At 39.4% G+C, this 15845-nt stretch overlaps 1 protein-coding gene across 6 annotated transcripts in view; it reads left to right on the top strand.

Moving 5' to 3' along the window:
* The window catches only part of SYNE2 (spectrin repeat containing nuclear envelope protein 2), a 400819-nt gene that overhangs the window by 85192 nt on the left and 299782 nt on the right, over positions 1 to 15845 (top strand). For all 6 annotated transcript variants that reach the window (XM_058293295.2, XM_071213892.1, XM_058293293.2 and 3 more), the window contains 5 exons: positions 7027 to 7088; positions 8516 to 8611; positions 8707 to 8784; positions 8873 to 8965; positions 13063 to 13244. In XM_058293295.2, the coding sequence (XP_058149278.1) occupies positions 7027 to 7088; positions 8516 to 8611; positions 8707 to 8784; positions 8873 to 8965; positions 13063 to 13244 (511 nt within the window). The remainder of the gene's footprint in view (positions 1 to 7026; positions 7089 to 8515; positions 8612 to 8706; positions 8785 to 8872; positions 8966 to 13062; positions 13245 to 15845) is intronic.

Genomic DNA, 15845 nt, shown 5'->3' with positions numbered 1-15845 from the left:
ACACACATACACACACACATATATATATTCTTATTTGTCTTAAAAATCAGGATAGAGAATTTCTCATTCTCTGTTTTTGGTGTTTTACTGAAATTCATCAATATAATAGATTTCATTATTCTCCTTCTTTCTTTGCCCTTTTCTAAAAAATCCTTAACATCTGCTGATTAAAAGGTTCTATTCTCTAGATGCCATTCTAAGAAGTTTTATTGTTTTACTAGAAATTTACCCTGGGAATTAAAAAATAAAACTCAACAATTAAAAACAAACAAACAAACAAAAACAAAACAACTCACCCACTCAGGTTGCTTTAAGCATGTGGCTTTCAATTATTTTTTCCCAGTGGGTCAGGCTTTGAAAGGAACAAAAGGTTACTTCTCCTGCCACAGGGTAAGCTTTGGTTCCTGTTGCATTAATACCACTATTGAGGGATAATGGGACAGTATGAAAATGTGAGAAGAGTGTGTCAGCAGATAAATGGAATGGCACATATGAAACCATTTAATTGAGGTGCTACAAAGGTGTTAAATTGCACCTGGGACTTCTTTGTTTGGCATTAAGCAAAGAGTCCTTGTTGCATTTGAAGGGCTCTGATTTCCAGGATGAAGTTCTGAAAGTGAGTTAAAAGCCATGAAGTTTCCTTTCCAAATGCTCTTTTGAAGATTTCATTTCACTGTTTCCTTTGGTACCTGAAACTGGATTCCCCACTGAATGCTAGTGGGGACTTGTTCAGACTGCTCCTCCTGTTGTTTTTCCCTTGTTTCTTTTAGAGTTTAATCAAATTAGGACAAGTGTAGCTTAAAGTCTTCTTAGAAGATTTTTGATTATTTTAAATTTGAGTTTATGAGAAAATTGTCAGGGGGTATTCTCCTAACCAACTTCATACTAGATTAGGTGTGCAGTTTTGAACAATCAGGTTAGAGCCCTGATTTTGCTGCTTGTTTTCCCAACCTAGGAATTTAATGGCCCCAGTTTGCTCGCCACTAAGACTCCTTTTGTCTAGTGTCATATGGAAATTAAATGAGGTTTACATATGGTCATGGATTACTAAAACCCTTTAGCCATGGGAAGCGTATGTAGCTCCACCGATAGAGCCTACCATATAGGAGGTCCAGAGTTCAAACCCAGGGCCTCCTGGCCCATGTGGTGAGCTGGCCCAAGTACAGTGCTGCCATGTGCAATGAGTGCCATGCCACGCAGGGGTGTCCCCCCCATAGGGGAGCCCAATGCGCAAGGAGTGTGCCCGACAAGGAGAGCTGCCCCATGAGAGAAAAACAGTGCAGCCTGCCTAGGAGTGGCGCCACACACACAGAAAGCTGATGCAGCAAGATGATACAACAAAAATAGAGACATAGATTCCCAGTGCCACTGAGAATGCAAGCGGACACAGAAGAACACACAGTGAATGGACACAAGAGAGCAGACAATGGGAGATGAAGAAGAAAAAAAAGGAAACCCTTTAGCCACATAATACGCTTTTTTGCACTCCGTTTTGTGGTAGCATTTCACATCCTCCAAGGTTATTTAATTTATTTTATTTTATTTTTTTAAATATATTTCTCTCCCTTTTTCCCCCCAACCCCCCCGTTGTCTGCTCTCTGTGTCCATTTGCTGCGTGTTCTTCTTTGTCCACTTCTGTTGTTGTCAGAGGCACGGCAATCTGTTTCTTTCTGTTGTGTCATCTTGTGTGTCAGCTCTCTATGTGCGCGGCGCCATTCCTGGGCAGGCTGCACTTTCTTTTGCACTGGGCGGCTCTCCTTACGGGCACACTCCTTGCGCGTGGGGCTCCCCTGCGCGGGGACACCCCTGCGTGGCAGGGTACTCCTTGCACGCATCAGCACTGTGCATGGGCCAGCTCCACGTGGGTCAAGGAGGTCCGGGGTTTGAACCGCGGACCTCCCATGTGGTAGATGGACGCCCTAACCACTGGGCCAAGTCTGCTTCCCCAAGGTTATTTAATGGTGTCCTCCTCCTTCCTCCCACCTGCAACTCTCCTGTCGTTAGTGCAAATTAGGTCTCTTTGACCTGGTAATGCCGCTTGTTTCATTTCTTTTTCACATTTTATATTTATCACCTAGAGAGTAAAATTTCCCTGTCGCTTAAAGTTAAGGAAGACCATCATCTTTGTTTTTTAACTATGAAATTTTTTTTCTGCTTTATTGTTATAATTATAGTAATAATGGAGAGGACCCTTCCCACTTTTATACCTGACCTTGATTAATGTACATTGTGTACATGGAGCTTGATCCTGGAATCATGAGGCATAGAATTAACCCTCTATCCATTTTTTACAGCATCAGTGCATGTTTAGTTTACTGTCTTATCACCGCCTGTACTGGGGGGGGGGCAGTAATGAAAACATCTCTCAAAGATTCCGGGGCATTTAGTAACATTTTGAATTATTAGACAAAATTGTGGTTGTAGTTCTTTTGTTAAGAGAAATTTATATAAAAATGATTAACTCTCAAGAACCTAAACTCGCCAGTTGGCTCTTTAGAATTCAGTTCAATTAACATTTATTGAGTACCCTAAAATATGTAATTCACTGGACTGTAATTTAAACTGGTAAAAAAAAAATAGATTAAAAAGATAAGAAAAAACAATCAAGGCTAAGTAAGCGCATCTTTAATCTCTAACCAGTCATAATATTATTAAACAATTGTAAATACTCTAAAATTCCATTTTCTCAGCTAGCCTCTTCTCTGTTTCTCAACCAGAACTCTCATCAAATTAAAAATTTTTCAAGAACTCAAATTAGGTATCACATTCTTCAGTACATTATGACTGTATTAGATAGAGGTTAATAGGGGAGATTGGGAAGAATCAAAGGAAAACAATGTGCTAGAAGATAGACAACTTTTAATTAAAAAAAAAAGGAATGTAAATTCATAAAGGTAGATTTTGCCTTCTCAGTATAGTAAACAAAGTCCGACTCCCCTAGGCACCTAGGATATTTCACAGATGAAACATCTTTGTCTGTGTGGAGCTTACATTCTTTTGGGAAGATAGTGGACCTTTAAATAATAAGCATAGTACATAAATAAACTACTAGAATGTTAAAAGGTGGTGAGTACTGTAGGGAAAAAAAATACAGCAGGACAAGGGGGATCAGAAATTGTGGGGTCTTGCAGTTTTAAATAGGATGGTAAGGGTAGACGTTAATGGTAAGGTATCATTTGAGGCAATATTTGTAGGACTTGAGAGAGTTAGCCTGTGGATATCTGTGGTCCGAACATTCCTGTAAAAAAGAGCAGACAGTGCAAAAGCCCTAAGTTGAGAATGTGCTTGGGGAGTTTGAGGAAAACAGGAAGGCCAGAGCGGTTGGAGTGGAACCAGGTGGTATAGGGTTTTGTGAGAAGTGATGTGGGAAGCCCTTGCAAGGTTTTGAGCAAACGAGTTTCCTGATCTGACTTAACATTTTAACTTTATCACCCTGGCTCTGTGTTGAGAATGTATTTAGGAGACAAGGCTGAAAGGAAGGAGAGCTGTTAGGTGTCTATTGCAATAAGTAATCCAGGTGGAGGTGATGGTGACTTGGACCAGGGTAGTGGCAGTGGAGGTGGTGAGAAGAGGTCATATCCAGAATATGCTTTGAAGGCGGCCCTAATAACATTTCCTGAGGCATTGGAGAAAGTCAGGCCACTGTGATGTAGCAGGCAAACCTGTGTGGGGAGGCGGGGAGTGAGCTTCTGTATCAGGTGCTGCTTCATCCAGAGATGAAGACTGAGGATTGACCATTGGTTTTTGCAAGAGGGGTTCATTGCTGACCGTGATTGGTGAACTTGATGAGAGAGCAGCTTTAGTGGAATAGTGAGGGCCTGATTGGCCTGGGTTCAATTAAGAGAAAATGGAGACAGTGACCATCGATAACTCCTTTTGAGGAGTTTTGCCACAAAGGGGAACAGAACAAAAAGTAGTAGCTGGTATGAGGAACTGGGGTCAAGAGAGATTCATTTTTGGTTTTGTTTTTTTTTTCAGATGGGAGAATTAACAGCATGCATCTATACTTAATGGGAATGATCCAAGAGAAAGGGGGGGGGAGAGGCTGACGTAGGAGAGAAAGGAACCAAATGTCCTTGAGTAGATGCGAAGGGATGGGATCTAACTGTATGAGTGAAAGGACTGTCTTTAGGCATGAGCAGGGCTCATTCATCTGTGTTAACAGGTTGCAAGGCAGAGGATTTTGGTAGATTCTTAGGTGAGGGGTCGGAATGATTGCTTTAGTGTACTGGGAAACAAGCTCTCAACTGTGAATAAGAATGGGGGAGAAGGTTTTGGAAGTTTGAGGAAGAAGGCAAAGGTTTAAAATTGTGTTCTGGGCAATTAGAAGAAGGCAACATAGTATGACTGCTGGACAGCACTGAGGGCCCACTTGAGGGCCATCGTGATGACTGTAAAATGGGACCAGTCAGCTCTGTTGTGGGCTTTCTCCAGCCACATTCAGTACCGTGAGCACAGGCGTGAAGTGGGCAGAGAGAAGTCACAAGTGCGTAACAAAACCAGAGAGGGGCAAGGGAGTGCTTTTAACAATCAGTCACAGAATTTAAAATGGGTAAGGATGAAAGAAAGGATCTCAAGGGGATGAATGACAGTGAAAAGCTGGCTGAATCAATGTCTTGGTGTTCCCAGTGGGCTTGAAAGATTGTTGGAGGTGGGAACTGGAAGGAGTGAACTGAAAAGATAGGAGACAATGTTCAGAGATGGGGATGCATGAAGCAGATTTTGAAGCTTTCAAAAAAGATTTATTTATTTTTCTATTATTTAACACCCTACCCCCCACACCCCAATAGTTCTCTCATCTATCTGCTCATTGTTTGCTCACCTTCTCCAAGAGGCACTGGAACCCAAACCTGGGACCTCTCACGTGAGAGGTGAGCGCCCAACAGCCTGAGCCACATCGGCTCCCAGCAGGCTGTAGCCTCTGCTGGCTTGTGGCATATAGCTCATTGCGGTGGGAGGCGGCATCTGCTTGTCTTCTTTTAGGAGGCACTGGGACCTGGTCCCGTGTGGTAGGCAGGTGCCCAACTGGCTGAACTACATCCACTTAATGAAGCTGTCCTTTTAAAGTAATGACAAGATTTAAGGTATGACCATGGTGGTGAGTGATTGAGGCAGGACAAGATTATTGGAGAAGAGGAATTCAAGGAACAGAAGCCATTTGGAGTGTTCATTTGTGTGTATTGAAACTGCCACAAATTGGGAAGGAGTTGTATTGGAGAGAGTTAACAGTGGGCAAGAAGCTAAAATCTTTGAGAAACAATGGGGAATAACAGAGGTGGGCAGATCTCTGTAACAGTGGACATAGTCTGATGACGGAGATTTGGAGATTTAAAGCTAGAAGATTTTGGATGTGAAGGGGGATGTTCTTAGCATATTGGTTTTCTAGGGCTGCCATAACAAATTACTACAAACTTGGTGGCTTAAAACAATAGAAGCTTATTCCCTCACAATTCCAGAGGCGAGAAGTCTGAAGTCAAGGTTGGCAGGGTGGTGCTCCGTCTGAAAGCTCTAGTAGAGAAGCCTCCCTTGCCTCTTCCAGCTCCTGGTGGCTCTGGGCATTCCTTGACGTGTGCCTGCTTAACTCTCACCTCTGCCTCCGTCTTCACGTGACCTTCTCCTCAGTGTTGTCATTGAATTCAGGCCCCTGTGGTAATCCAGGATGATCTCAAGATCCTTAACTTAATGGCATCTGCAGAATCCTTTTCTCAAATAAGATCATATTCATAGGTGCTGGGATATGGACATATCTTTTTGGGGGCCATCATTCAACCCACTTTGGGTGGGGGGCGCTGTTTGGGAATGGTCTGGAGGTAGTAGTGATGGACAAGGAGCCAACAGTACAAGAACTGTAAAAGAAAACAAAGCAAACACTTGAGAGGGCTGCAGGAGAAGCTGTGTTCTCAGAGGACAGCAAGGTTTCAATTAGAGCAGGAAGAGAACAATAGGGAGAGTATTGGGCACTGTACTAGTTTGATATTGATGAATTCCGAAAAGAAATATTGGATTATGTTTGTAAACTGATCTTCTCTGGGCATATTAGATTATATTGGCTTCAGAGGTTTACTTGATTAAGTAACTATGTAAACCTCTTGTGCCAGTAGGGTGTTTGGTGGGTGGGGACTCATAGATAAAAGGCATGGCGAAGGACAGAGTTGAGGGTTTTTGATGTTGGAGTTTTGATATTGGAGTTTGATGCTGAAGCCTTAAGTTGGAGCCCCAGGAAGTAAGCTCACAGAGGAAAGAGAAGCAAGCCCCAGGAAGGGAGGAACCCAGGAAGCCTGAACCCTCACAGATGTCACAAGCCATCTTGCTCCAACATGTGAAAATAGACTTTGGTGAGGAAAGTAACTTATGCTTTATGGCCTGGTGTCTGTAAGCTCCTACCCGAAATAAATACCCTTTATAAAAACCAACCAATTTCTGGTATTTTGCATCAGCACCCCTTTGGCTGACTAATACGGGCACATAGTGGATTTTGCCTTGCTCAATGTCACTACTATTCAGTAACAAAGTCGAGATTTGAACACGGGTCTCTCTGATTCTAATTGCATCTTATTTGCTGTTAATTCAGTGGCAATATATTTTCTATGATAAATTTTCAGACTAATATTGAGACTTTTTAAAGTGCAACTGCTTTATAATCCTTTAAAAATGTCTGCAGATGTTATAGGGATTATCTTTAAATATGGCAATGCTTTGGCTTAGACTGTAGTCCTTGGGTTTCACTCTTCACTGTTCCCTGTACAGCACTGTCAAGGTCATGCGGAGACTTAACTCTTTTGACGTTAAAAAGTATTACCCTTGTCTATTGTCAGCTAACCTGTGGCTTAAAAAATTTTCTCATATCAATGTGCTGTTTCTAAAATGCTTCTTAGATGAACATCTGCAATTTAGATTAAGTCCTGAGGAAGCTTATAAGATTGTGAAACATACACTTATACTCAGAGTGACAGACCTTTGAAGTGTTGATATACTCAAAAGGTTTCTGAAGTTTTCTTTTAACTGCCATTGTCCTTTCTTCAATAGCTGAGCAAGAACATACTCAGAAGAAGACCTTTACATGCTGGATCAACGCACAGTTGGCAAAGGTGAGGGGAAAAAAGAGCAAATTAAATGATAAATATATTTACGTTACTCCCCCATCACGTCAGTTTTGGCTCCAAGGGGGTACTGGTGACATGTAAAAGATTGTGGAATGTCTTTCTTGAGCCAATGTGCCAAAAGTCACCTTGGTCTTATTTTTGCCCTTTTTTGATTCTGTTTTCCCAGTACAACATAGGGCTACTTTTGTTTAGAAAAGTATAATATTTCTGAACATGAAACAGGGCTATAAAAATATTTAAAGCATTAGAATCTCTTTCATGAAACAAAACAGTAATAATAATAATAATAATGGGGGAAGTGGACTTGGCCCAGTGGATAGGGCGTCTGCCTACCACATGGGAGGCCCGTGGTTCAAACCCTGGGCCTCCTTGACCCGCGTGGAGCTGGCCCATGCACAGTGCTGATGTGCGCAAGGAGTGCCCTGCCACGCAGGGGTGTCCCCACGTAGGGGAGCCCCATGCGCAAAGAGTACACCCCATAGGGAGAGCCACCCAGCATGAAAGAAAGTGCAGCCTGCCCAGGAATGGCGCCGCACACATGGAGAGCTGACACAACAAGATGACGCAACAAAAAGCAGCACAGATTCCCGGTGCCACTGATAAGGATAGAAGCGGTCACAGAAGAACACACAGCGAATGACACAGAGAGCAGACAACTGGGGGGGGGGGGGAGGAAGGGGAGAGAAATAAAAAAATAAATCTTTAAATAAAAAATAATAATGGCTTATATATATTGAGTACAGTCTATGTGTTAGGAATTTCCAGAGCTCTTTAAATGTAGGAACTAATTTAAGCTTCACAACATCTCTATGAGATCGATAGTGTTCCTGCTTAATAGACGAGGAAACTGAGGTACAGAGAAGTTATGTGATAAGGTCACACAGCTTGTAAGTGACAATGCTGGGAAGCCAAACAGAGGCCTTGACCTGCAGCTCTGTGCCATCCTATCACTCCGTTCACGCCTGGAATAGCCGAGATGCCCAATGAACGAGCCTCTTCTCACGGGCTACTCACACTGCTTCCTGTGTGCCTATCCTAGCACAAGGCTTGACATTCTAATCAGTTTTATTTGAGAAACCTAATCCGCTCTTCAAATGGGTCACTCACCGTGCGCTGATTCTGAATGTCTCTAATACCCCTTGTAACACGGGGTTTAAGCCCTCAGTGAAAGCTTCACTCTTGAAGGCGTGTTGTGTTTCTGGAAATTTGCCATGAGATAAATTAGACCCATGACTTTTCTTATATTTTGATATGAAACTTTATATGTGCTCTCATTCTCTTAATTAAGAAGAAAATATCTACCGCATCTTAGCTTTTAAGCAGAAGACACAGAGCACGTTTATTAGGTTCTGAAAAGTATTGTATTTTTTGACCAAAGTTTGAATGATTATTTTTCTTCTGACCTTTTGCAGCATGCTCCTCCCTCAGTTATAACAGACCTATTTACGGACATTAGAAGGGGGCATGTCCTCCTGGATCTGTTAGAAGTACTTTCGGGACAACAGTTGGTAAGCCTTTTAAAGAACATCAAGAAACTTTTTGCTCTTTTAAAAATATATGTATTTCATATTTCTGAGTAATATATTTTGCTTGAATTTCATAGCCTCGAGATAAAGGATCTAATACATTCCAGTGTAGAACCAATATAGAACATGCCTTGACATTCCTAAAAAACCAGTCAGTGAGTATGAATTTCACATGAAAAGTCATAGGATAGATTAATGCTATGAAATATTTTTCCCTTTTAACCCATATTTCTTCTTTTCCAGATCAAGTTAATAAATATTCATATTACTGATATTATAGAGGGAAACCCATCCATTATTCTTGGCCTAATTTGGACAATTATACTGCACTTTCATGTGAGTAGTTTGGCAATATGAAAATTATTTCTAGTCTGATTACTGCAATATGAATTAAGTATAATGAAATAAGTGTGACTTGGTGCTAGACTCAGTCTTGAGCTCCTTTCGTAATAGGACACTGGGAATCTGAACAGGTAGAAAATATACAGCAGACTTTTGGGCCAGTTTTGTTGCCGTTTTTCAGCTGAAAGTTGAATGCTGAATTATTATCATATCTTAAGCACCAGTCGAAATAGAACCTGCCACAGTAAATGTTTGGTTATTACTGTTCCTTATGACAAGAGAGATGCTTCTAGAACAAATTTTTGAAAACTGAACTGCTGAGCTTTGTAAAATCTCGCTGTTTTTGAGGACCCCTGTCTAATCTCACTCTAAATAATCCTACATTATCTAGTTCTGTCCTAAGACTGATTCATAGATTTATTTCATTCCACAGATATTTTAAAACACCTACTATGTGCTAGATATTTTGCTAGAATGCCAAGAAAATAGCAAAGTTTAAGGTAGATATAGTCCTTACTTTATGAAACTTACAGTTCATAAAGATTCTTTCAGGCTTGGAATCGTGACTTAGTGTGATTTTCTGCACATGCCTAAAAAGTTGCATTTTCTTTATCTCCATAATTACTTTAAAATAACTTTTGAAATTATGTGGGGAAAAAATGCTTGTTTTAGAAAAACTAGAAAATAACATAACTAATTTATATAGAATTTAAACCATGCAAAACCACATTTTGTATTATTTCTGGAAACATACATTTGTACTAATAAGTAGAATAATATGTATGAGAAGATGAAAACTAAATTTAGGATCGTGGTTTTCCCCTCTGGAAAAGAAGAGAAATGGGATTGGAGAGAGAAAGAGAAGGTGCTTGAACTGTATCTGTGTTTTATTTCTTTTAAAAAATGTTAAAATGTTAAAATTTGATAATTTGTGGATATTTATTATAGTTTTTCCATGTTTTTCTGGGTATTTGAAATACAATTTAAAATTTTAATACAGACAGTAAAAAGAAAATAAAAATTATTTATAATGTCACCACTCATAGATAACCACTGTAAAAAATTTGGTGTAGTCTTTATGATATGTACAGCAGAAATTTATATATATTCATATATGCATATCTTTAAAAATGGGTTCACATCCATATTTTTTTCAATCTGTGATAAGGAACTTTTTTCCAAATTTATATATATTTTAATAGAGGCATGAAGTCCAATTTTAAAGTTTGGTGTTTCATTAACAGACAGTCTGAATGCTTGCAATTTTTTCTGTGATTGTAAGTAGTTCAGAAAAGAACATCCCTAAATAAAACCTTTACCTATAATCTTAATTATTTCCATGAGTCAAATCCTTAGAAGTGGAATTGGTGGACCATAGGATTTGCAAACTCAAAGCTTTTGTTTTATTTTTAATACTTCAAGTAAATTGTTTATTGAAGTACTGCACACATGGACAAAAATGCACGCATATTAAATGTAGTGCTTGATGGATTTTCACAAATTGAACTTACCCATGCAAGTACCACCTAAATTAAAATATGGAACATTGCCAGCATCCCAGAGTACCCCCAGTCCTCCTCCAAGTCACCACCTTCTTTCCATAAAGATAACCACCACTTTGATCTCTATCCTCAATTAGTTCAGCATCTTTAACGCCATACAAATGAAATTATAAATATATACTCTTACATACAGTATATGTTCTTTTGTGTATGACTTCTTTCACTTAACGTTTTGTCTGTGAGATTCATCCTGTCAAAGCATGTTATCAGTAGGTCATTTTTTTTCATGGCTGTGTATTAATATACCATTTGTATAAGTGTGCCACAACTTATTTACCTTTCCTTTGTTGATGGAATCTTTGTTTTGTTTAGTTTTAAACTATTTTGAATAAAGCTGATAGGAACACTCTTGTATGCCTTCTACTAGTCCAAGCCCTCATTTCCATTGTGTATATATCTAGGAGTGAAATTGCTGAGACTATGATCTCAGTTGTAGTTGATACAGCCAAACGGTTTTTCTAAGTGGTTCCAATTTACACTCTTGCCAGACTTTAAGAATTCCTTGCTCCAGTCCTTGCTAATACTTGACATTGTTAGTCTTCTTAAGTTTTGTTTTAGCCATGCTGTCGTGCATAATCATTTATAAAAGTTTTAAAATATATTTTCGATACAAGTAGTTCATTGGGTATATGTGTATATTTTCTATGACTCTAGATGGCTTGCCTTTTCAATTTTTTAATGAGTAAATATTCATAATTTTAATGCAATTCAAATTTATCAACTATTTTTGTGTGTGGCTAATATTTTTTATTATATTCTTTTAAGAAATCTTTGCCTATCTTAACGTCATGAAGCTGTTCTCTTATGTTAATTTCTAAGATATTTCTGTCCAATACAACTTTCTGCAGTGGTGTATAAGTTCTGTATCTGCACTGTACAAAATAGCAGCTATGGAACACATAAAATGTGGCTAGTAAGACTGAGGAACTAAATTTTTAATTTAATATTAGTTCATTTAAATTTACTTAGCTTCATGTTTCTAGTGTCTGTCATATTGGACAGCATATTTCTATGAAGTGTAATTGTTTGCCATTTCACATTTAGACCTATTGTCTTTCTAAAATGAATTAAAGTTTTAAAACTTGATCTTAAATCTTGAAGGAATCAAGATTTATTATTTTCCATATGGTTATACAGCTGCCCCAACACCAATTATTGAAAAGACTGTTGTTTTCCTACTATACTGTAGTGTTACCTTCATAAATTAACTACATATGTGGCTCCATTTTTAGACCATGTATTCTGTTCCATTATTTATCTATCCTGCGCCAGTACTATTCTGTATTACTTTCTGTAGCTATATAGTAAGTGTTGATATCTGAGAATGTAAGTCATCCAACTTCTTCAAGATTTACTTGGCTGTTCTTTGCTGTTTGCATCTCCATATAAATTTTATAAGTAATTTGTCATGCATTGACTGTATGGAACCATTTGGAGAAAATCGCTCTTTTTAAAAATATTATACCTCCAGTACATGGATATAATATATTCTACTATCATTCTGGTCAAAAAATTTTCTGATTTTCCTTGTGCTTTCTTCTTTGACCCATGGATTATTAAAAAATGATTTGCTTGATTTCCAATTTGAAGATTTGGTTTGCTATATCTTTGTTACTGTTTTCTAACTTAATTTCAGTATGGTTTAAAAACAAAATCTGAATGAATCCAATCCTTAAAAATTGCTGAGGCTTGCCTTTAGCACAGCACAGTCAATTTTAGTAAATGTTCTGTATGCACATGAAAAGAATGTTGATTCTGCCATTTTGTGTGTGGTGGTTTATACCACTTAGATCAAGTTTGTTCTTGTATTGGTCAAATCGATATTGGTTGTCTGATGATTCTATTAATTAATATTTTAAATACTTCTACTATGTTTGTGGGCATATTTCCTAAAGTTTTGGATATGGATTATCATACTGCCCTCCAAAAAATTTGAACCAATTTGTACTTTTACCAGCAATATATATCTAGTTTCCCATACTCTCATCATCACTGGATACTACTTTAAAATTTTTTTTGCCTGTGTTATATGAAAAGGTTATTCTCTTGATGCTTAGATTTAAATTTCTTAAATTATTAATGAGGTTGTCTATACATACCTGTCTTTGGGCTTTTTTTTTTTGTATGTACATTAAAAATGATTTAAAATCAAGGATGCATTTTAATTGACTAAGTCTCCCTGAAGATACTCTAGACTAGAAACTCAATTTAGTGGGGTTCCATTTAGTTTCTCAGATGTTGACCATTCAGTAAAGTGTTCTGTAAGCACTTCAGTGGGAAGAATTGATGCTTGCCCTCAGTGTGAAATGTCATGCTTGGATGAGGGCAAGGAATGATTCAAGTCCAGGCAAAGCCAAACTGCAGTCCCAGATAACAAATACTATTGGACTTGGTCCAGTGCTCTTTTCACCATGAGTAAACTCCTACTACAATATGAAAATTTTTAGATCTTGTTTTGGCTGAATTTTTTTGTTCAATGCTGCTAACTTATGAATCTGCCTATGTTGAATAAAATTATATTTTCCTTAGATTGAGGAGCTTGCCCAGACTTTTTCTTGCAATTACAATCAACCCCCTCTGGATTGTGTGAGCATAGTTGACTCATCTCCTACCTCAAGTCCTCGAGCTAAGAAATGCTCCAAAGCCAAAGCAAGATGGCAAATGTCTGCAAAGAAGGCTCTTCTATTATGGGCTCAGGAGCAATGTGCCATGTAAGTACTTTGCTGCAACCAGAGGAAACACACAGAGCAGCTCTTACTGACCAAGTGGCCCTTCTGACCTCCAGGTCTGAAAATTAGGCTAATTGGGTACACATCTACCTGAATACCGCTCTTATCAACAGAAAGTGCTCAGTATCCTCCCTTCTTCTCACAGTGACTCCTCCAAATTGGAGGCCTGTGAGCTTGGCCACCCTTGATTTTGAAACTAGAAGGTGACATCATCTGGGTAAACTGCTAACTCCTACTCCTTGTTTAGGTGGACTTTACCACATGGGAATAAATGGTCTTTAAATATTCTCTTTAGGCAACATTCCCCTATGCTTATGGAAGGTGGATATGGAGTGAAAAACAAAAATATGTGTACACACACTCATACCATACTATGTTCTCTTTAGAAGTTAGGTCAAGGGGAATTGTAAGAAGATGGAATAGGCAGGCAGGGCTCAACTCTTTCACAAAAGCAATGGAGAAAGAGCCAAAAGATGTCTGAGGTACCTGGTTTAGGGGTCAGCAGACCAGGACAATGCTTCAGAATTCCCAGGAGGGTGAGGGACAAAGAGATGAAGAAATTGAAACAACTAACATGAGTTACCAAACCCCTGTGGCAGTTGGGAAGGGCTCCCCTTCCCTCAGCTTACCCCAAATATTAGGCTGGGCTTAAACCCTTGACTCACTGTGTTGACTAGAGGGGAACAGATATCTTCCTCACTGTCAGCTGTTACATGGGAAAAGGGAGGAAGAGTCAGGGTCTTTTCTTCAGTGAATTTGACCAGCAGAGTCCACTTTGTTTTTTAAAAAATTTTTTTAATTATAATTTTTTTGAAGTCACATAGATCACAAAAAGTGTTATATTAAAAAATATAAAGGGTTCCCATATACCCCACACTCCACCCACCCTACTCCTCCCATATCAACAACCTCTTTCATCATTGTGGCACATTCGTTGCATTTGGTGAATACATCTTGGAGTACTGCACTGCATGGATAATAGTTTACATTGTAGTTTACACTCTCCCCCAGTCCATTCAGTGGGTTATTGCAGGATATATAATGTCCAGCATCTGTCCCTGCAATATCATTCAGGACAACTCCAAGTTCCGAAAATGCCCCCACATCAAGTCTATACTTCCCTTTCCCTGCCCTCAGCAACTACCGTAGCCACTTTCTCCACATCAATGCTATAATTTCTTCCATTACTAATCACAGTAGTTCTATAGTAGAATACCAGTAAGTCCACTCTAATCCATGTTTTATTCCTCCATCCTGTGGAGACTGGGGTGGTGATATCCACTTCACCTCTATATCAAAAGAGGGCTTATCCCACATGGTTGATGGATGCGATTCTCCTGCTTGCAGCTGTAGGCACTCTTGGTTCCCTGGTCTGGTGGTTGACCATCTTCACCTCTCTGTTAGCTGACCTGGGTAAAACCAACAAACCAGTGAGTAGGAGTTTCAACTCTGCTGAGGCTCAGGGTCCAACTGGCACATGGCCAGTCCAGAAATTCAAGCCTCCTAAGTATATACCACCCAGCACCAACCACGGGTTTAGTAAAAGTGACAGAAGAGGCATGTGTAGAAAGGTCACATCTGAGCCCACGCTCAGGAACACAAATTCCAAAGTAGGGCCCACTGACAAGGCACTGAACTCCAGAGCCATCTGTCATGACTGTAGAACCTGGGTGTCTCTGTAGCCCTCAGGAGAGCCAGTACCTGGAGTTCTATCTGCTTTGGCTGTCTCTGGGGTCCTGCTGAGGTGTATATAAGCGCGACCCCTCTGATGACCTCTTGTCTCTTTTTTGAAGACTCTTAGCCTTATGAACTCATTTGTTTTACCATTTCCCCCTTTTATTCAAGGTCTATTTCTACTTGCATCACCAGTTAGTGATTGGTAGTAATCCCTTGGTGCCAGGGAGGCTCATCCTCGGGAGTCATATCCCACACTGGGGGGAAGGTAATGCATTGACATGCTGAGTTTGGCTTAGAGAGTGGCCACATTTGAGCAACATGGAGGCTCTCAGGAGGTAACTCTTAGGTACCCTGCAGCTCTAGGCCTAGTTGAAATTTTGGGCACAAAGGCTCATAAGCATAGTCATCAGTATCAAGGACCCATCATTGGACCATCCTTCTTCACTGGTCTTTGCCCTTGTACTTGGGGGATGGTTGCTGTTCCATTGGGGAATGTGACAGAGTTCCCCTGGCTAGGAAGTTAGCACTCTTTCAGTTGTTGTTTATAACTGTAACTACTATGAAAATACCCAACAAATATCCGAATATTTTTATATATTCTATATTCATGCCCTGGAGAACTCCCTCCCAACTATGTGTCCCCCATCAATAACACCCCACACCAGTGTTCCTCCCCTGTCATAGTTGAACCCCTCTGTGGTCCAAAACTACTTAAAAAATGAAGCCTAATATAATGCCAAATTCAATTAATAGGAAAATGAAATAGCAAAGATAGTTTTGAAAATTAGAAATAGTAATTTAGAAAAACTAAAAGTAAAAAAGAAATTGGGGTATTAAAAAATGAAAAATATCATAGAACTTTGTTTTTGACGTTTTCCCTTCATCACTGTAATAGGCAGTGCACTG

Source organism: Dasypus novemcinctus, chromosome 3 (assembly GCF_030445035.2).
Source record: "Dasypus novemcinctus isolate mDasNov1 chromosome 3, mDasNov1.1.hap2, whole genome shotgun sequence".
In the NCBI taxonomy this organism is placed as follows: domain Eukaryota; kingdom Metazoa; phylum Chordata; class Mammalia; order Cingulata; family Dasypodidae; genus Dasypus; species Dasypus novemcinctus.
The sequence above is the reverse complement of the archived record's forward strand: the minus strand, read 5'-3'. Positions and strand labels throughout refer to the sequence as shown.